Here is a 23,147-nt window from a genome sequence, read left to right on the forward strand (position 1 = left end):
AAATTTTCATCACAAGTTTTTGGATCTTTTTCAATCTTGTTCTCTCCGTGAATCTTTGTTCATATGAAAAAGGGTAACACATAACATGAGCGTAATCTATAACGAACCGTACTTAAACCGAGAATTGAGTTTTATGTTTTTTTGCTCAATAAAATCTCTAGCGAACCGTAGTAAACCGGGTAATTGAGTTGTGTGCGTTAAAATCTATACTATTAAAGCAGAAGTACTCTCTAGAGTAAAAATGGACCATGACTTGGTTTTGGTAGGTTTTTCATTAAAAATGATTAGAGAATCACAAAATTTAATCTAATTAACCTATAGTTTCGATTTCTTTAAATGACGAAAATACCCTCGGTCGATCACTTAAAAAATTGCCGGGTCAGGACGCGGATCCTTACATATCCGACTACAGAAGGAAAAAAAACCCGCGGATCTGTTTGTACTCCAGAATAATATTTTTCGGATCCAGTATATTATTTCATTCAAGATTAGTTATTTAAGATTTCAAACAGAGTTATTCGTTATAGGCAAACACTCTGATTTTATTTTCCTTTAAGGTATTTAAATGAAAACCATAAATTTTAATTACCAAAAATTCGGATATTTCCTTAATTACCGAGATTGATCTTAACAGATAATCTTTCAAAAGGAATATTTAGTGATTCAGTTAAAATCTTTAAAAACGAATATTCAAGTTACCAAATCTGACTGAATTGCTTGATTTCTGATATTATAATATTTCCTTAACAAAATTATAGTAATTAATTGTGAGTAGTATATATAGAAAGAATTAAAAACGCAGAAATTATATATATGTAAAGTTGTAAACTAATTTACAGAAAAGGTGTACTGTATATCCCACATCGACTAAATATTTTGGAATATGGTTCATAATCACTATAAATATGTGACTAAAATGTTTTGAGTACAAATGAGCAGGAAGCTTGATTTATCAGGTATCCAAATTTAACAGTTTAATTTGGTTCTATATTTGAAAATATTTAAACTTTTAAAAAGTAAACATATTATAATATATTATAATATATTTACGTTTTTTAAAAAAGTTTAAGATATTATAAATATTTAAATTTTTATACAATGTTTAAATTATTATAAATATTTAAACTCTGTCGAAAGTTTAAAATATTATAATATATTTAAAGTCTATAAAATATTTGAGTAATATTAATATTTTAATTCTTAAAAATTTAAAATATAAATTTTTTTTGAGTTAAATCCGTTAAAACATGTATTTTTATCAAACTATAAATTAAGCAGGGTGTGTCTATCCTCTTACAAAACTACTATCCGATATTGCGGAGTGTCTATTCTCTTACAAAACTACGTACTATCTACTATTGTGATGTGTCTGTTTCCGTGAAAAACTATATTTTACAAACTACTTACTCTATTAGGATTTCCAATTTACTGTATAACCCCAAATATACAAATAAACACTATATAAACAAAGAAAATAAATCAAAATAAAATCTATATTACAAAAATACAAATTACAAAAAAAAATAACTAACAAAATATATAATACCGTGCTGTAGCACGGGTATCACCTAGTAAATTATTAAATTGAGAGATTAGGTCACCAATTCTCTCACCCATCAAAGTGGTAGTGGCTCAGCATGTTGAAAGGGTCTCTCACCAGGGATCGAGTAATGATATTGGTACCCCGGAAGAAATTTAATTCGGCTTCCAAAACGTACCATTATGCAGTCCGCTCTCCGGATCTTCTTTTCAGAAGCATGCTTTTGATGGTAGCCGAATTGAGGTAATTCAATTTACCTCTTTTTAATTTTTAAACTAGGGTGAGAAATGCATCATGGCGACGTACGTGCAGAACTAGGAACAGCATGTAGATCCCTCAGCTGCAAGTTGATAAAAGTCTAAAAATCTGAATTCTTCATCAAAAGTAAATACACTAATTAAAAGCATACTCATCACATGACGAACCTTCTGAAACACTCAAGGGTTTCCAATGCGTCTCCTTTGAGTCATTGCTCTGTAACTGTCTAGATTTTAAGTTTCTGATCCTCCAGATTTGTGTTGCTCTTGCTCTGTAACTGTCCAGCTTCAGGTTGAATATGATCCGAGGATAATTGCCTATCGTCAGCTCTTAGATGTGTTTTGGTCTAGTCATGATTCCAGACAAGTGTTTGGACAAAGTCCTGATGTGGGTAATCAATACAGGTAAAAGAGGAAGTAAAAGATCTCCACACACTAGCTTTTTGGTGATCTTGAGTTTGTTTGGCCCTAAATTTAAAACACTGGAATCTTTTTGAAACAGATCCTGTGTATTTTCACTAATTCTAGTTGAGACTGACTTCTACTAGCAACTTAAATCAAGAAGCTAGGAATGTTTATGGCGCCGCATCCTGATCACTAGGTTCAACTTTACTCCCTAGAGTTAGTGAGATAATTAGAAAAGGTTGAAGTGTTCTTAAAATCAAGTTAATCATTTTTGCTAGAGCTTGAGGAGTAGCAGCAAGTGCATTGTGCAGACTAGATTGAGTTTGTTTGTTTTTGTTTACTTTTTTTTGGAGTTTTTTTTTAATCATCGTTTGTTGTGAAACTAGAGTGTTTAGGGAGAAATCTCTTGTTCTTATTATTGAATGAATTGAGGTTACAACATATATATAGAGTTTCAAATAGACCGACTAAAGACTAAGACATGGCCGATGGGCCTTAGTACAATGGACCGTAACTATAGAGCTAATAGAAGGGCCGGTCAGATAGAGTCCACTAAGTGTTTTACAACATTGTTGAGTTTTTCATTATCTGGCTGAATTTTTTTTTATACAAATATAAAGTAAAATCCTATGGCATGAACTTTTTTACCAAAAAGGAAAGAAAAAATTCTAGCACATAAAAAGCGTAACACTTTTCTAGAATAAAGTTGTGTGTTTAATCATTAAGTAGCTATTAAATAAAGGAAAGATCACCAATACTCGAACAGCAAAGTGGTAGTGACTCAGCATGATATTGGTCTCTCACCAGGGTTCGAGAACTATTTTGGTACCCCGTTTGAGAAGGATGAGTATCCTCTCTAACTGCTTCCATCGAGTATCGGTGGAAGAGTCAGACCGTCGGACTGAAGTATACGCCCTGTCTTGCTTGACCGGGAACAGCAGTCTGGATCTTCTCTGAGGAGAAGAATCTTGGTCGGGGAAGTCTATCACAGAGAATCATGCCTTAGGTGGTAGCCGAATTGAGGTAATCCAAATTACCTCTTTTTGTTACAAAAAAATCATTCTTTATTTTGATTAAAGACAATTACTTGGTCTTTGATCCAATCTCACATTCTGCAGCAAAGGTTGGGTAGGAGTACTAGTTAGTCTTAAGGCGTCAGATAAATAAAGTTAACCAATGTGTCCTCTCAGATCAGCAATCTGCTGAAAGCACTCAAACGTCTAGAAAACGCATTTCAACAAGTTTAGTAACGCTAAATCCTCATATATTGTATAAAATATGAACTATATTAAGCCTAATGAAATGGCCGGCCTATCTTTTTTACAGCTTAATGAGTTCTTTGCAAGGCTAATTCCATAAGAGTGTTTTTTTTTTTCGTATACAAAATGCAACTTCACATTGTCAGAAAGGACGAAATAATCTTAACAGCTTCGTAGCTACTCCTACTTTATATTTCTAATCAGACCAACAAGCTGTAGATCTTTCAGCTGCAACCTGCAAGTTAATAAAAGTCTAACGAAGCATTGAGGCGAGAGAAAAATGTACATCTGTTTTCTTTGCTAACATATATGAAAACAAAACAATTTTGGATTATTAAAGCTCTTATGATATAAACCTAGAGACTATATATACCTCCAACAACGATCATGCAATATGCAAAAATAAACATTTTTTTTAGTTTCTACTGTAGATACTAAGTACTGTACGGAATTAGATTAATTCTATTTAGTACTACAAATGGAAAACATTATACAAAAGATGGAACTGATATTGATAAGCCTCATCGGGTTTATATCAGGAGAAGGAACAAGGAAGAAATGGCACGTGTGGAGCAGGAGAGAAACACGTGCGAGTGAATAATTCTTAGTTCTACAATTCTTATATACTTGTAAAAAGAGAAAACAAAGTTTGTTATGTTTGTTGTTGAGAAACAGAGTCTTATGTGACTTTGGGGATGCGGTTATGATCTAGCTGCGACTAGAGGCCGATCCGTTATCGTTCTGTAAACAGTTCATTCGATTAATAAAGGAGAGTTCTTCATTCTTAACAGATATTCAATAAAAGCAAAGAGGCACGTGTGGGTGGGTCAAAAGGAGTCGCTGAGAGACGTAAATAAGCAAATAGAAGCAGAGAAAGCACGTGAAACAGAGTTAAAACAGAGCAAGAAAGAAACATATTGTTGTTGTAACAGCTTGACACTCGAGTGAGTTGTGTATAAATAGATAGAAGAGTATTGAATAGAAAGTTATGTATTGATTGATGTGTGTAAGGAAGCTTATGGTTTGTTAGAGGAGAGTTAGATCTCTTGAATAAATCTTCATTGTTAGGGTTTTGAGTTTGCTGTCTTGGATTGACAAGTGATAAGAGAGAAGAGTTCATATATAGCTTCAAACTTATCACAAGTAGTAACCATATCCACTTTTTTTCAGATTCAAATCAAGAAAGACAGAGAAACAGTGCAAGGTTCTCGAAATGCTAGCCTCCACTCATCCATGATTGTGGTGAGTAACTTTTCATATATGCTACACATATTTCGGCTTCTATGACGAAAATGAGAGGAGGAGATTTGGCATGATTATAATGAGCATGAGACCAAGTTGAATAGCTGAGTTTTGGTAATGTGCGATTGAGGTTTACCTAACTGTCTTCTGTATGCTTATCACATATTCACATCACATATTCACATCACTGATTGTGGTCTTAAAAGGCTAAAACCTAAGTAGTTATTAAAGAGGAAAAAGGTCACCAATCCTCAGCCAACAAAGTGGTGATGACTCAGCATGATATCGGTGTCCCACCACGGTTCGAGGAACGATATTGGTACCCGTTATAAGAGATGGAAAAACAATATCCTCTCTCTAGCTTCTACCGAGCGTCGGTGTGACCCTCGTTGGGAGCATGATAGGCAGGGTTGGTTTCAACTATGGTCGGTTCCAACTTTGGCTTTGAACCCGACGCAATAGTCAGGTTCCGGGGAAGTCTATCACAGAGAATCATGCCTCTTGGTGGTAGACGAATTGAGGTAATCCAAATTACCTCTTTTTAAATTTCAATTACTGTTTAGTTTTCAAACAAGGACCATGATGTTATCTGCGAAACCTGATATTAAAAGAAGAAGATTAAAGACATTGCTAATGATATGATGATATGTTGGACAATAATGACGATGATGATATATACAACGATGGACAATAATTTTGAAGGGATTATACAATTCTCAATTATGGATATATATTCCAATAGACCCTAACCATGCTTAAATAATGAAACGGAAAAAATCACTTCTCCACAAAGAAATAAAACAAAACACTCCTAAAAAAAAAAAAAACCAATAAAAAGTTGAAAAGATCATAACTGTTATAAAACATTTAGTGGACTCTATCTGACCGGCCCATCTATTAGCTCTATAGTTACGGTCCATTGTACTAAGGCCCATCGGCCAAGTCTTAGTCTTATATCGGTCTACTTGTAACTCTATATATATGTTGTAATCTCTATTCATTCATTAATAAGAACAAGAGATTTCTCCCTAAACTCTCTAGTTTCACAACACGTTATCAGCACGATAGCCTCTAAACCCTAAAACCCTAAGGCAGCTGCCGATTCTCTTCTTCTTCCCTAAAACCCTAAACCGCCTTTGTTCTTCCTCCTTCTTCGAGACTTATCTCCTTTGTCTCGAAGCTCTCTTGTTGATTCACGAGCATCCTTAGCTCGTGATCAAGTTCTTCTCAAAACCCTACCGAGTTTTGTGGTTCGCGGTTCGGGGGTGAGTTCGCGAGAAGCTGTTCGCAGGAAGCTGTTCGTGGTTCGTGGGAAGCAGTTTGTGATCGAGAAAGAGAGGAACAACCGAGGTCTTTAGCTCCCGGTTCATATCCAGTCAGAGTCCTAATCGGTGAAGGTAAACAAAATTGAAACCCTCTTAAAACCATATACTCGAATATGACCCTTAAAACTATTGAACCTCAAAACATCCAAATACACAAACAAACAAACCTTTAAAGATCCCTATATCCTATAAAACTTTAAAATCGGATTGCATAGGGTTGTTAGATTGTTTGTGGAATTACACCAAGTTATATCAAGCTTAAAACCTATTGATTGATTGCTTGATTGTTGCATAAGAACCTAGAACTAAATTTGTTAGATTCATAAGAGAAGTATAAATAAGATTGTTCTAGGAGAATTAAAACTTGGATCATTCATGCATCATAATTAAAATTGGACCTTGTATAGATCAATATAGAATCGGCTGCATGAATTAAATCTCAGGATTTCTTAAGCTAAAACTTGAACATAGTTTTCCTGTAAATTTTCGGCCATGAGAACCATAAAACTCGAGCATGAACTTGTCTAGGATCAATTAGGATAACTTCCATAAACCTTAAACATTATCCTAAAATTTAAGTAAAATTAACTTTAATGTTCTAAGAGTATATCCGATTAAGATTAAAACTTTTGTTAAGTTTCTATAAAATTAAAACATGAAATCGGAAATTAAAATATTGGTTAGGATAAGTTCCTAATTAATTATGGTAATTACCTAAAACTCTTAAGAAAATATTTACTAAATCATAGACTAAATAGGAAAACATAGAAAAGGAAATCCTATCTAGAATTAAGGAAATTGTTGCATGCATTACCTATTTGATTTTGTTGTCTTGCATGCATGAATTTAAACCACGAAAATACATAAGAGGCAAGGCATGTTTCGGTCTCAAATACCGCATGACCTAAGGCATGGTTTGGTCTCAAATACCGCATGACCTGAATTAAATGTTGCATGCTAACTATCGGTTGTCTATCTTTATGCAGATGGCAAGCCTCAAGAGCCTAGACTACCCTATCCTGCAAGCTTCTGGAAAGAACTACTTGCAATGGGCAAATGACACCGAGATGTATCTGTCATCACACGGCTTGCACGAGTGCATCGATGAGGAATTTGAGAGCACTGACAAGAAAAAGAATCAGTGCCTCCAGCATATACATCATCACATTGCTGAGTGTCTCAAAAGCCAGTAGCTCTTCATAAGAGATCCTATCGCCCTTTGGACACAGCTTAAACGCCGTTACGGGCACCAAAAGACGGTGCTCCTTCCAAAGGCCGAGTTTGATTGGAAGAGCCTAAGGATCCAGGATTACAAATCCGTGGAAGAGTATAACTCTGAGCTCTTTAGGATTGTCTCACTCCTTAGGCTGTGTGGAAAAGAGGTGACTGAGCAGGAGCTGATAGAAAAGACATGTCTACTTTCAGCCCCAAGAGTTCTTCAACAACAATATCGGCATCAAAAGCTTGCTGACTATGGGAAACTCATTGAGTGTTTACTGTTAGCTGAGCAGAACGATGAGTTGTTGATGATGAACAGTGCTATGAGACCTCCTGGTACAGCCCCATTACCAGAAGCAAATAAAGGTTATTTGGGAAAGAAAGCTGCAGTAGAGTCTAAAGAGCCTAATGAGACCAACTACGTCCACAGAGAAAGACACTACGGTCATGGCCGTGGTGGCAGAGGACGTGGTGGTCAAGGAGGCCAGGTGGGTCCTTTAAACCACACACCAAGGCCAAATCGACTTGCCACCGATGTGGTATGTCAAACCACTGGGCCAAGAACTGCAGAACTCCCAAACACCTCATTGATGCATATCAAGAAGCTCTTAAGAAGAATCCAGAAGCCAATTTTGTGCACATCGATGACGAAGGAGACTTCGATCATGAGAATGATGACTCTCTAGGCTATGAGACTTCCGATTGCCTCAAGAATGATGATTGAATTTCAATCTTATTTTGGTTTAATTTCTATGCTTTTATGATTTAATTTCCTTGTAATGACTTTGATTTAAATTCAATGGATTTTATTTTATTTTATAAAATTGTCTTGTTAAAACACAAACTTATTGTCCTATTTATAGAAATGGCCGAGGACATGAGTGAACTAGTAGTGGACAGTGGCTCCAGCCACACCATACTAAAAGACAAAAGATATTTCATAAATCTTATTATGAAAAATGCTAATGTTAGTACAATTGCGGGTATAGCAAACTTGATAGAAGGCTACGGCCAGGCTCACATATTGTTGCCTAACGGCACACACATTGAATTATGTGATGCTTTATACTCACCCAGCTCTAAGAGAAACTTATTGAGCTTTAAAGATATAAGACTAAATGGTTATCATGTTGAAACTAAGGGTGAAGGATCTAAAGAGTTCCACTACATTACAGAAAATGTGAAAGGACAAAAGAAGATCCTAGAGACTATACCTGCACTAGCCTCTGGTTTATACCATGCTAAAATCAACATGATAGAAACTAACTTAGCAAAGCACAGAATGATCAACCAACAATTCACTCAATGGCATGACCGGCTTGGCCATCCGGGTTCGAACATGATGCGTAAACTAATTAAGAGTTCAAAAGGGCACAACCTCAAAAAAAGAAAAGTTTTCCCTAAAAATCTCACTGGTGTAGCATGTGCACAAGGGAAACTTATCATAAGACCCTCACCAGTAAAAGTCACAAAAGAGACTTTAAACTTTCTGGAAAGGATACAAGGTGACATATGTGGACCAATGCACCCACCATGTGGGACATTCAGATATTTCATGGTGATAATAGATGCATCAACCAGATGGTCCCACGTATGCTTGTTATCCACAAGAAACTTAGCTTTTGCTAAGATGTTAGCTCAAATCATAAGATTAAGAGCACATTTTCCAGACTTTCCACTTAAGACTATACGTCTACACAATGCTGGTGCATTTACATCCCAAGCGTTTAATGATTATTGTATGTCCATGGGGGTGAGTGTGGAACATCCTGTGGCACATGTCCATACACAAAACGGATTAGCTGAATCCTTCATTAAACGAATACAATTGATAGCTCGACCATTGCTAATGCGATCGAAGCTTCCTGTGTCGGCTTGAGGACACGCGGTCTTACATGCATCAGAACTCATACGCATCAGGACATCTAGTGAACACAAATATTCACCATCCCAACTATTATCGGGTCAAGAGCCAGACTTGTCCCATCTCAAAACATTTGGTTGTGCCGTTTATACACCAACTGCTCCACCACAGAGAACTAAGATGGGACCTCAAAGGAGGATGGGAATATACGTTGGATATGAGTCTCCCACCATTATAAGGTATCTCGAGCCACTCACAGGAGATTTATTTAAGGCCAGATACGCGGACTGTCAATTCGTTGAGTCCAAATTCCCTACATTAGGTGGAGAGACTAGCAAGTTGGGCAAAGAATTAACATGGAATCAAACATCCTTAAATTGGCAAGATCCTCGAACTCTAGCATGTGATGCAGAGGTTCAAAAGATTATACATCTACAACAGCTAGCTAATCAATTGCCAGATTCCTTTGCTGACCCGAAAAGAGTAACAAAATCGTACATACCAGCTTTCAATGCACCAGTACGTATTGATGTTCACAAGGAACAAAATAATCAAGTTGCTATAGAGTCTACACCACGTTTGAAACGAGGTAGACTATTAGGTTCCAAAGATAAAAATCCTCGGAAAACTAAAGGTGCAAAACAGACCGAGGCTCAGGGAATTATAGAAAAGCCAGACGTTGTCGCAGAAACTCCTAAGGTACCAAGTGAGGCTCAGGATGCTGAACCTCAAGAACCTGAAGGAATTGACAACAATGAGATCTCAATAAACTATATTATGTCTGGAATACAATGGAACCGAAAAGATGTTGACATTGATGATATATTTGCATACAAGATAGCACTTGAGATAAATGAGGATCATGAACCCACATCTATGTTAGAGTGCACTCAAAGCAAAGATTGGCTTAAATGGAAAGAAGCTATTGATGTGGAGTTAAACTCTTTAAAGAAGAGAAGTGTGTTTGGGCCGACCTTAAGGATAACACCTGAAATTAAACCAGTTGGACACAAGTGGGTCTTTGTAAGAAAGAGAAATGAAAACAATGAAATTATGAGATACAAAGCACGGCTTGTAGCACAAGGATTCTCTCAAAGACCTGGCATAGATTATGAGGAGACATACTCCCCTGTGATGGATGCAACGACTTTTAGATATCTAATAAGTCTGGCCATAAGAGAAAGTTTAGATTTGCGGTTAATGGATGTTGTAACTGCATATCTATACGGTCCACTGGATAATAAAATTTATATGAGATTACCAGAGGGTATAGAACTCAAAGATAAGAAGGGTTCTAGAGACCAATACTGCATAAGGCTAGACAAATCGCTTTATGGACTGAGACAGAGTGGTCGAATGTGGTATAACCGGCTAAGTGAATATTTAGCCAAGGAAGGTTATAGGAATGACCCGATCAGTCCTTGTATATTCATAAAGAAATTCGCGAATAAGGGATTTGTGATAATAGCAGTATATGTGGATGATTTAAACATCCTTGGAACCTCTGGGGAAATCGCCCAAACAGTAGGATATCTCAAAAGAGAGTTTGAGATGAAAGACCTAGGCAAGACAAAATTCTGTTTGGGGTTGCAGCTTGAGTACATAAACAATGGGATCCTTGTGCATCAAAAGGCATACACAGAAAAGGTACTCAAGAGATTTAATATGGAGCAAGCTCACTCATTGACTAGCCCAATGGTTGTGAGAAGTGTAGAAGTGGATAAAGATCCATTTGCTCCTAAGAAGGACAATGAAGAAGTTCTTGGTCCTGAAGTGCCTTACCTCAGTGCTATAGGAGCGTTAATGTTCTTGGCTAGCCACACTAGACCAGACATATGCTTTGCCATGAACCTCCTAGCAAGATATAGTTCTTGTCTGACCAAAAGGCACTGGAATGGTATTAAACATGTTCTGCGTTACCTTCAGGGAACGACAGACTTTGGTCTATATTTTACTAACTATAACAAAGAAGGCTTAGTTGGTTTTGCTGATGCAGGTTATCTATCCGACCCACACAATGGTAAGTCACAAACAGGTTATGTGTTTACGCACGGTGGTACTGCGATCTCTTGGCGTTCCATGAAGCAGACTCTAGTTGCCACATCCTCAAATCACGCGGAGATCCTAGCCATACATGAAGCCAGCCGTGAGTGTGTTTGATTGCGGTCAATGACTCAGCATATTTGCACAGATAGCGGCTTAGAAGACAACAAGGAAGCAACTATCATCTATGAAGATAACACAGCCTGCATCGCACAGCTCAAGGAAGGTTACATCAAGGGAGATCGGACGAAGCACATACTGCCAAAGTTCTTCTACACACATGAACTACAAAAGGCCGGAGAAGTTCAAGTGGTGCAAGTTCAGTCATGCGACAACTCAGCCGATCTCTTCACCAAGGCACTACCGACAACAACATTCAGGGAGCTCACGCACCAGATTGGAATGCGGAGGCTTAAGGACTTGGAGTGATGTTTGGAACAGGGGGAGCAATGTGTGTTGTACTCTTTTTTCTTCACCAAGGTTTTGTCCTAATGGGTTTTCCTGGTAAGGTTTTAATGAGACAGCATCCCCTAAGCACATTGCAGTGATCCCGTCCAAGCATAGGCACGGTCATCTCGTCCAAGGGGGAGTGTTGTAAAACACTTAGTGGACTCTATCTGACCGGCCCTTCTATTAGCTCTATAGTTACGGTCCATTGTACTAAGGCCCATCGGCCATCTCTTAGTCTTTAGTCGGTCTATTTGAAACTCTATATATATATTGTAACCTCGATTCATTCAATAATAAGAACAATAAATTTCTCCCTAAACTCTCTAGTTTCACAACATTAAAGTCTTTTTGCCATTATTTTTATAATATTGAATTGAGTGTACGTTTTTTCAATTACATAAAACAAGCCTTTGCTCTTGCTTTTTAGTAAAAACGTAGTACGTGTTATAATGATTTGGACATATAAATTTGCATTTCCTCTTGACCATGAGAAAAGATTTGCTTTATGGTAAGAAAACATGGATAGAGGAGGAAAATGAGAAAATACGCATGTTTCTTGCTAAACCAAGTTTACTTCATCAGGTCATAATTCTTTCCAAATAATCAACAAACTATACTATTGTTTTCAATATCAAATGAAATAGAGCATTCACATAAGTTTTATTTTTATCTTTAAGAAGAGCGACATTTTATAGAAGATTATTATAGTGTGTTGTCGATGTGTCATCAGTTAAATTTTATGGGAAAATTGTAATTTTTCATAGGAGATTGTACTAGTTTTGTCGATGTGTCACTATACGTACGATTGAATTTTATGAGAGGTTGGTTGTTCATCGGAAAACAACAAGTTAATGTTGGTAAGATAGTTTGACCACTGGATGGATATAGCACACAACTTCATATCTTTCCATAAGACGAATGGATCACATCAAGACAAGCATGACAGATTTCAGACATAAACTTCTCTAATAATCAAATATGAACCAACACCAACAAGACACTCATTTTACACTAGTCAGAGAAGACATACTTTGCTCTTTCAACAGTGTGAACACCAAACATAATTTAATCAATACAGAAATGTCAAGCATAACCAGCTATACGATCTTTACACTTAAATAAAACACACCAAAACAAAAAAACATTGTAGTAACACTCACACTGCATATAAGTAAATGTTTTCTAATCAAGATCAATTGCAAATGTGCAGTTGTGATCTCTGTATACAGGAAACAAGACCCTACCAAATATTAAAATTAACACCAACTCAGTATTCCATGGAAATTTGACTGGCTAAACGGAAAAAGCATTAATATATAGCAAGTAAAAAAAGCTTAAACTTAGCAGTCAACTCTAACTTTTAAGAGCTCAAACAATAGAAGCAGAGACATAAGACTGATCAGAAAATGAGTGCAAGGAAACTTTAGATGATGATTGCAAGGAAATGAGAAAAGACGCATGTTTACTTCATCAGGTCATAAGTCTTTCCAAATAATCAACAAACTATACTATTGTACCCAATATCAAATGACATAGAGCATTTTCAGAAGCTTTATTTTATCTTTAAGAAGAGCGACATTTTATAGAAGATTGTTATAGTGTGTTGTCGATGTGTCTTCAGTTAAATTTTATGGGAAAATTGTAAATTTCCATAGGAGATTGTACTGGTTTTATCGATGTGTCACTACACATACGATTGAATTTTATGAGAGGTTGGTTGTTCATCGGAAAACAACAAGTTAATGTTGGTAAGATAGTTCGACCAATGATATAGCACACAACTTCACATCTTTCCATAAGACGAATGGATCACATCAAGACAAGCATGACAGATTTCAGACATAAGCTTCTCTTATAATCAGATATGAACCAACACCGACAAGACACTCATTTTACACTAGTCAGAGAAGACATACTTTGCTCTTTCAACAATATGAACACCAAACATAATTTAATCTTTACACTAAATAAAACACACCAAACAAAAAAAAAATATTGTAGTAACACTCACACTGCATGTAAGTAAATGTTTTCTAATCAAGATCAATTGCCACAAATAAATGTGTAGTTGTGATATTTGTATATAGGAAAAAGACCCTACCAAATATTAAAATTAACACCATCTCAGTATTCCATGGAAATTTGACTGACTAAACGAAAAAGCATTAGTATATAGCAAGATAAAAAAAAAGCTTAAACTTAGCAGTCAACTCTAACTTCTAAGAGCTCAAACAATAGAAGCAGAGACATAAGACTGATCAGAAAGTGAGTGCAAGCAAACTTTACATGATGATGATTGCAACAGGAATAACATCTAAACCTGCATCCACCTCTAGCTGAATCCCATATAACCAAGGTCAGACCATAACAAGAATAGGACCAAGAAAGAATAAGTAACATGAAACACACTCAAATCAGATGCCATAAGATTTACAAAACCAAAAGAACTCATGCATTATTCAGCTTCAACCGTAACAAGCAGGCTATGTGAGACAAGTTTCAGATCAAGATAGATAGCTTTAAATAACTATCGTACGAGAGCAGATGTATCTATTCCTAAAAATTAGGTTAAAGAGACAAAATTCACAATAAAATAAAAAGAACAACATAAATGATAGAAACACACAATATCATAAAAAAGAACAATACAGCCAAATTGTGGACATCATCACTTCAAAATTGCAAACAAACAAGGGTATACAACAACAATAACAAGAAGACAACTAATACAACCAAAAATGCAAAAGAGAATTCAAACATAAGCTTCTCTAAGAATCAACTAAGACAATTAATTGTATTTGTTTGAACATCTATATAATAAATTGTTCACATTTTGCAAGGTTGCAAAATCTTTCAAACATAAGTGAAGATATGTGTGAGAATTTTATCTTTTCAACAAACAATAACGAACTAAGAAAAACCAGAGTTATAATTTCTTCTCCTACTCTGAATCTTAGGTTCACACTTACAGCAAGAGAGAGAGGGGGTTGTTATATTCTTAAAGTTGTAAACGATCCTTCATCAAACTCGATGTATCTATCAGATCATAACACACAATATCATTAAAACATACATAACTAGGATAAGAAAAATGAACAAAAACAGCCAAACTGTAATCATTTTCATCACTGGGAAATCCCAAACAAACAAGGGCATACAACAATAACAAGAAGACAACCAACACAGCTGATATAATGCAAAAGAGACAAAAACCGAGAAAGTAACTAACAGCAAGATGCTTTCATCAATTACATTTAGCAAAGGGTAACCCAATATTTTATATCACAGTGAGACAATGCACTCTAAATCCAAACATGCATAAGCTTCTCTAAGAATGAAATATGAACCAACACAGACAACACTTTTGTACTAATCATTCTACACTAGTCAGCGAATACATAGTTTGCTTTTTCAACAATGTGCACACCAAATATAATTTAATCAAAATAAAGATGTCAAGCACAACCAGCTATATGATCTTCCAGAATAAACTGAATTATCACATAGTCACCTACACGGTAACACGGCTACACTTAAAGAAAACACCAAAAAAATAAAATTATAGTAACACTCACACGACATGTAAATAAATGATTTTGTAATCAAGCTTGGTTGCACAATTAAATATATGTAAGTTGTATACAGGATACAAGATCCTACCAAGACAAACAATTGTAGACATGTCATCACTGGGAAAACCCAAACAAACATGGGTGTATACAACAATAACAAGACAACCAACAAACACAGCTTAAAAATGCAAAAGAGAATTCAGATATAAGCTTCCCTAAGAATCAAATATGAACCACACAGACAAAAAACACTCATTGTAATAACCATTCCACACTAGTTAGAGAAAAAATAGTTTGCTCTTTCAACAATGTAAACATCATATATAAATTAATCAAAATAGAAATGACAACCCTAACCAGCTATACGATCTTCAAAAATAAAATTCATGTCACTTAGTCATCTACATGGTAACACGGCTACACTTGAAGAAAACAGACAAAAACCCTGAGAACTGCATGCAAACTGCAAAGGGAGCTAAAGAATAACCTGAAACTCTTATGACGATCTTCAGAAACCCGAGAACAACTGCATGCGAAAAAGATAAAAAGGCGATATTAGAAGACCTATGTAAGTTTGTTTGCTACTTGTCGAGAATGGATACATACGGTATTGAATTTTATAAACAACAAAAAATATTAACCTTACGAAATAGAAATTCACATACCTGATTTTCAGATGTAGAATATCAAGATATTCACATACCTCAGTTTAAATGTAAGAGTGCTCATGCATGCTCCATGGATGTCATACTTCTGCAACCCAAGCGGTTTAAAGATTTGAGACTGCTTCATTTGATAATAAGAGATCACGACCAGGAACAATCAAAGAGGTAATTTAGATTACCTCAACAACCGAGGCATTTGCTTTTAGCACCAGGTGACTAGGAACATGAATACATTACAGAGACAGGGACAACCAAACCGATAGGGAAAGGGACAAGGATTACCTCAGCCAAACCGAGGCATTTGTTTTCTTTGCTCAGATGACTAGGAACCTGATACACTGAAAGGGACAGAGACAATCATACCGATAGGGACAGGGAAAAGGAGAGAGGTAATTTAAATTACCTCAGCCAAACCGAGGCATTTGTTTTCTTTGCTCAGGTGACTAGGAACCCGAATACATTAAGGGTCAGGGACAAGGAGAGAGGTAATTTAAATTACCTCAGCCAAACCGAGGCATTTGTTTTCTTTGCATAGGTGACGAGAAACCCGTATGCATTCAAGGGACAGGGACAATCATACCGATATAGACAGGGACAAGCTGAGAGGTAATTTAAATCACCTCAGCTAAACCGAGGCATTTGTTTCTTTGCTCAGGCGACTAGGAACCTGATACACTCAAAGGGACAGGGACAATCATACCGATAGGGACAGGGAAAAGCTGAGAGGTAATTTAAATTACCTCAGCTAAACCGAGACATTTGTTTCTTTGCTCAGGCGACTAGGAACCTGATACATTCAAGGGACGTGGACAAGCAGAGAGGTAATTTAAATTACCTCAAATAAACCGAGGCATTTGTTTCTTTGCTCAGGTGACTAGAAACCCGAATACATTCAAGGGACAGGAACAATTAAACCGATAGGGACAGGGCCAAGCAGAGAGGTAATTTAAATTACCTCAGCCAAACCGAGGCGTTTGTTTTCTTTGCTCAGGTGACGAGAAACCCATAGGGACATGGACAAGCTGAGAGGTAATTTAAATTACTTCAGCTAAACCGAGGCATTTGTTTCTTTGCTCAGGCGACTAGGAACTTGATTGACAGGGACAAGAAGAGAGGTAATTTAAATTACCTCAAATAAACCGAGGCATTTGTTTCTTTTCTCAGGTGACTAGAAACCTGAATACATTCAAGGGACAGGATCAATTAAACCATAGGGATAGGGACAAGCAGAGAGGTAATTTAAATTACCTCAGCCAAACCGAGGCAGGCATTTGTTTTCTTTGCTCAGGTTACGAGAAACCCGTATGCATTCAAGGGACAAGGACAATCATACCGAAAGGGACATGGACAAGCTGAGAGGTAATTTAAATTACCTCAGCTAAACCGAGGCATTTGTTGTTTTGCTCAGGCGACTAGGAACCTGATACATTTAAGGGACAGGGACAAGCAGAGAGGTAATTTAAATTACCTCAAATAAACCGAGGCATCTGTTTCTTTGCTCAGGTGACTAGAAACCCGAATACATTCAAGGGACAGGGACAATTAAACCGATAGGGACAAGGACAAGCAGAGAGGTAATTCCAAACCGAGGCATTTGTTTTCTTTGCTTAGGTGACGAGAAACCCGTATGCATTCAAGGGATAGGGACAATCATACCGAAAGGGACAGGGACAAGCTGAGAGGTAATTTAAATTAACTCAAGCTAAACCGAGGCATTTGTTTCTTTGCTCAGGCGACTAGGAACTTGATACATTCAAGGGACAGAGACAAGCAAAAAGGTAATTTAAATTACCTCAAATAAACCGAGGCATTTGTTTCTTTGCTTAGGCGACTAGGAACCTGATACATTCAAGGAACAGGGACAAGCAGAGAGGTAATTTAAATTACCTCAGCTAAACCGAGGCATTTGTTTCTTTGCTTAGGCGACTAGGAACCTGATACATTCAAGGAACAGGGACAAGCAGAGAGGTAATTTAAATTACCTCAAATAAACCGAGGCATTTGTTTCTTTTCTCAGGTGACTAGAAACCCGAATACATTCAAGGGACATGATCAATTAAACCATAGGGACAGGGACAAGCAGAGAGGTAATTTAAATTACCTCAGCCAAATCGAGGCATTTTTTTTCTTTGCTCAGGTTAAGAGAAACCCGTATACATTCAAGGGACAGGAACAATCATACCGAAAGGGACATGGACAAGCTGAGAGAGGTAATTTAAATTACCTCAAATAAACCGAGGCATCTGTTTCTTTGCTCAGGTGACTAGAAACCCAAATACATTCAAGAGATAGGGACAAGCAGAGAGGTAATTTGTTTTCTTTGCCAAACCGAGGCATTTGTTTTCTTTGCTTAGGTGACGAGAAACCCGTATGCATTCAAGGGACAGGTACAATCATACCGAAAGGGACAGGGACAAGCTGAGAGGTAATTTAAATTACCTCAAGCTAAACCGAGGCATTAGTTTCTTTGCTCAGGCGACTAGGAACTTGATACATTCAAGGGACAGGGACAAGCAAAAGAGGTAATTTAAATTACCTCAAATAAACCGAGGCATTTGTTTCTTTGCTCAGGTGACTAGAAACCCAAATACATTCAAGGGACAGGGACAATTAAACCGATAGGGACAGGGACAAGCTGAGAGGTAATTTAAATTACCTCAGCTAAACCGAGGTATTTGTTTCTTTGCTTAGGCAACTAGGAACCTGATACATTCAAGGGACAGGGACAAGCAGAGAGGTAATTTAAATTACCCCAAATAAACCGAGTCATTTGTTTCTTTGCTCAGGTGACTAGAAAACCGAATACATTCAAGGGACAGGGACAATTAAACCGATAGGGACATGGGCAAGCAGAGAGGTAATTTAAACCGAGGCATTTGTTTAATAAACCGAGGCATTTGTTTCTTTGCTCAGGTGACGAGAAACCCGTATGCATTCAAAGGGACAGGGACAATCATACCGATAGGGACAGGGACAAGCTGAGAGGTAATTTAAATTACCTTAGTTGAACCAAGGCATTTGTTTCTTTGCTCAGGTGACTAGGAACCTAGATGCATTCAAGGGACAGGGACAGTAGGGACAAGGATAATTAAACAGATAGGGACAGGGACAAGCTGAGAGGTAATTTAGATTATCTCAGCCAAACCGAGGCATTTGTTTCTTTGCACAGGTGACTAGGAACCCATATGCATTCTAGGGACAGGGTCAAGAAAAGAGGTAATTTATATTACCTCAGCCAAACCGAGGCATTTGTATTTTCAGGTGACTAGGAACCCCCATGCATTCAAGGAATGAGAAGTAGAGAGGTAATTTAAATTACCTTAGCCAAACCGAGGCATATGTAGTTTTTGCTCAGGTGACTAAGGACAAGGATAAGCAGAGAGGTAATTTAGATTACCTCGATAGAAACAAGACAAAGAGTATAGGATACCAATACATAACAACTGTAGTTATGACTAGCTAGCTCATCATATGAGTGAACGTGAGACTAGTTAATTGGCAGCAAGCAATCAAAAACGTATGATACACAAGATAAAACCAAACTTATAAGGAACACAGACACACACAAAACTATAGGCAGAGTAAACGATTTTGAAAACCAATAACCAAAACACTAAAATCAAAGAAAGTAAGATTTTTGTTTTAAAACCATAATTATAACCTAATGCCACACAAACTATGTAGGAGTATTGAGTAGCATCAAAGTCATCCCATACCTTTCGATAACCATTAGGCTTCCCAATAGCTTTTGTCCTGATTTCTAGTAACGAGATTATCTGATATTGAAGCTAACGCTAACGCCCCTCCACGAAATCCAAAATTTTCACTGGCTGACTCCAAATCATGAAACTTTGAAGTGGCTGTTTCCACAAATTGCTTAAGATAAGTTTCTCAATCGAAAACTAAGAAGTGGCCTTTATTTGTGCATCAAACATAAAAGACCGCCACAACTTACTGTATCTTTTTCCCAACAAAACCAAATCGTCTCTGGAAACGCTTGATCCTGAAAACCAAAACCAGTAAAATAATTCCAAATTAGGACTCAATCATGAGGAAAAAGTAATCATAGTGGAGCTATTCTCACCATCATCCACAACTTTGATAGAGCATGAAACAACACCCACAAAGATAGAAACCTGAAAATAGAGAGATTGATCAGAAGAAATCCAGAGAACCAGATCAAGAAATCGAATTAGAAGGGGAGAATTTGATTTTTGCGGACCTTGGTCGCATCGAGACTGTTGAACACAAGTTCTTCCACGACCTTCCTCGTCATGTCAAAGATGATAATTCCAGAACGCTTGGAGTGATGAACACCCTTAGGCAAAGGCTTGATCGACTTCATCCCCTGAAACACGGAGAAACAAAACCTCCCAAAATTTTCAAGAAGCAATTCGGGGGATATCAATTATTGGAGATCGCGAAGCTATTTATCGCCATTAGACAAAACAAAACCCTAACGACAATCAAATCGAACTTACCTAGAGATGGCGATTTCATGGGAACTGGAAGCGATTGATCGTCGCTAAAGGATGAAAAGAACAAAACAAAGTCAATACAATCGAAATTGAAAACCCTAACACGGAAAAATCACAAAGGCAAAGAAAAATCTAGAAACTCATATAAAATAAGCAAAGAGAACTTATCTAGAGACTGTAGATCTCTCATCGCAAGAGATTGATTGATTCTTCTCTTGAACTTGATTTCGTCGGGACTGAATCAACAAATCGCCTCTCAAGGAAGAAGACGATGAGAGCAGAGAGAGAACTTTAATTTAATTAGGTTTACAAAAGGGAAAGGGAGCGTCGGGTGTTAAAATAAGACTTTTCTCTCTCTCTCTCTCAGCCTTTAAACGGTGCCGTTTGGTTGTTTATCGTACCATATACAATATAGCCGTTGGAAAATATTGAGATTCAGAATTGGAAAAGAACCGTTGTACAAGCCTCACAAAAGTTAAATAAAAATACTCAAGTTCTTTTTTGTATATTGCACAGTTGGCTTTTATTACAACGGTTATTTTCTAATATGCTGAACCCATTGCAATTGTGACCCAAAAAGGAAAGATAAATGATTTGCTTCCCATTTAGATCACAAATAAAACAAGCCAAAAACATAAAGACATTGTAGTTTTTGTCAAGTACTCACTCAGTGTAAATGCTCAAAGAGTGATCCGTTTGGAGCATATTCAAATATCAAAATTCTTGTGGATGATCTTCGACAACATTTCGATCTGAAATCATTAAACAGAACGCGCAAGATCCAATGACATTACTAAAAATCTTCACATCACATGCAACTTCAATCTCAGATCTTTTGAGTAACAGGGATGCCTGAGGATCAAAATCACACACTGATTAAACCAAAAAAGGATAACAAAGTTGGCTAATACTCATAAGTAAGTAATATTCAACGCCATGTATGTAACAATGAAGAAAGAAACTTACCAGTTACAAATACTTTCTGAATAAGACCCGCCAAAGTTTTACAGTTTACCCAGCCTTACGTCTTTAAGCTGTGTGGCCCAAAAAGGAAAGATAAATGATTTGCTTCTCATTTAGATCACAAATAAAACGAACCAAAAACATAAGTCATTGTAGTTTTTGTCAAGTAATCACTCACAGTGTAAATGCTCAAAGAGTGATCCGTTTGGAGCATATTCAAATATCAAGATCCTGGTGAGAGGTTCCTTTTCCTCACAGTTTTCGCAAGCAGGTTTTATAAAATTCTTGTTATTGAGCATCGACAACATTTCGATCTGAAATCATGAAACAGAACGCTCTAAGTGCACTCTGTTAAATTGGGTCAATCAACACCACCCATATCTCCACCTTCACCGATTAAATCTCCATCGTCGACGCCCGTTTGAATTATATCATCAGCCATAACACCGCATCGTTGGCAGTAGAAGAACCCGTCGTCTCCTTCGTCAAAGGCTTCGTTGTCGCACTCCTTGCAGATCATTGTAATTGAAAGGACTTCGTTGATAAACACTAAGTTATCTTCAGCTCCCCCTTCTTGGCTTAGGATTTTAGGTTCATATTGTGGTAAGAGTCTCTTAAAATTTTCGATTCTATCTTATGTTGTTGAATTGCCCATTAACAGATATTAGACTTTTAGGCTGAATGGCTATTTTGTTGCATGTCCTATTGGGACTTTTTATGCGGTGAATGGCATCTATGGATCCTGTCAGGTTCTCATGGCGCAATTCTTCATTACCTATGGACTGGTCCAGCCTTAATGTTGTATAATGGGAGTGGATGTTGACAAGTTGTAAGCATGACATGACCTTTTTCCTTTTTTAAAAGTTTATGATGGGGAAATGTTTTGTTTGATTGATTAAGGAAGTTGCTACCAAGTATTCAACATGAGAAAGAGGCATATTTATTGACTACAAAATCGATGATTGGCCATATGTACTTGATTTGAGTAAAGATGATTCACATGTTCATAGATTAGTAAATCAGAAACATTTTGTGTCCGGTTGCTTTGAATATTTCTCACTATTTGTGTAACCTTCTTTCATTCTAGAGAGTAGAGTCCTTCAAACTCTCCTATATATATAGAATCTTGTTAGCATTTGCTTACTGCGAGTTTGTCTCAAAACCATGACTTTAGACAATAATTTTGAAGGGATTATTACAATCCTCAACTATGGATTTATTCCAATAGATCCTGACCATGCTTAAATGAAACGAAAAAATCACTTCTCCACTAAGAAATAAAACAAAACACACAAAAAAAAAACCAATAATAAGTTGAAAAGATCATTACTCTATTAGTCTTCGTTTCAATCAGAATCATAATAGTCAATAAAATCTTCATCAACACTAACATCAACGCTAGTACCAACGTTTTTCACCACTTCTCCTTCACCTTCAAGAGGCATCTTGTATCTACACTGATTTGAATCTTCCACGTGGCGTGAATCTTCCACCACTTCTTCACACACTCCAAGTGATACTTGTGTTTACATTGCAACTCCGTAGCCACCTCACCTTTGCCCCATTCCTCCAAACATATCACATACTCTCCTTTCTCCACGACCGCTACACTTAGCAACATCTCTATCGTCCATCTCGAAGCCGGCGGTCTCCCGTTTTCAATGTCACCGAAGCGACGACGATATCCTCCCGTTGTAAATATAAATAGAAACGTCGTCGGTTCAACTTCACCGAAGAAATCCTCTTGGTCGCTGGCGGTTAGGATCATATCATTAGCCATAACACCGCATTGTCGGCAGTAGATAAACCCGTCGTCTCCTTCTTCAAAGGTGTCGTTTTCGCACTCGTTGCAGATCATCGTCGTAT

At 37.0% G+C, this 23,147-nt stretch overlaps 1 protein-coding gene and 1 long non-coding RNA gene across 11 annotated transcripts; one reads left to right on the forward strand and one right to left on the reverse strand.

The window, feature by feature from the left end:
- Positions 4,725-20,636, reverse strand: LOC104747636 (DNA mismatch repair protein MLH3-like). 10 transcript variants are annotated; one of them, XR_002035367.1, is made up of 8 exons: positions 20,322-20,636; positions 20,063-20,188; positions 19,925-19,976; positions 19,796-19,843; positions 19,557-19,700; positions 15,841-15,928; positions 15,663-15,701; positions 4,725-5,301 (listed from the first exon to the last, which is right to left on the reverse strand). XR_002035367.1 is itself a non-coding variant. In XM_010469304.2 (6 exons), exons 2-5 carry the CDS (start codon positions 20,183-20,185, stop codon positions 19,570-19,572), a joined length of 354 nt encoding a protein of 117 aa, XP_010467606.1. In that variant the 5' UTR covers positions 20,186-20,188; positions 20,322-20,634; the 3' UTR covers positions 4,733-5,301; positions 19,557-19,569. The 10 variants fall into 10 exon arrangements, 3 of the variants coding, with proteins under 3 accessions (XP_010467606.1, XP_010467604.1, XP_010467602.1); XR_002035369.1 differs by having other exon boundaries at positions 4,728-5,301; positions 15,879-15,928; positions 20,322-20,635; XR_002035366.1 differs by lacking the exon at positions 4,725-5,301 and adding an exon at positions 16,020-16,178 and having other exon boundaries at positions 15,483-15,701; positions 15,879-15,928.
- On the forward strand, positions 16,188-19,445 carry LOC109129037. Its single transcript, XR_002035370.1, has 2 exons — positions 16,188-17,414; positions 17,714-19,445. It is a non-coding gene; the product is annotated as an uncharacterized LOC109129037 (long non-coding RNA).

The sequence above is a fragment of the Camelina sativa genome, chromosome 15 (genome assembly GCF_000633955.1).
Source record: "Camelina sativa cultivar DH55 chromosome 15, Cs, whole genome shotgun sequence".
Classification (NCBI taxonomy): domain Eukaryota; kingdom Viridiplantae; phylum Streptophyta; class Magnoliopsida; order Brassicales; family Brassicaceae; genus Camelina; species Camelina sativa.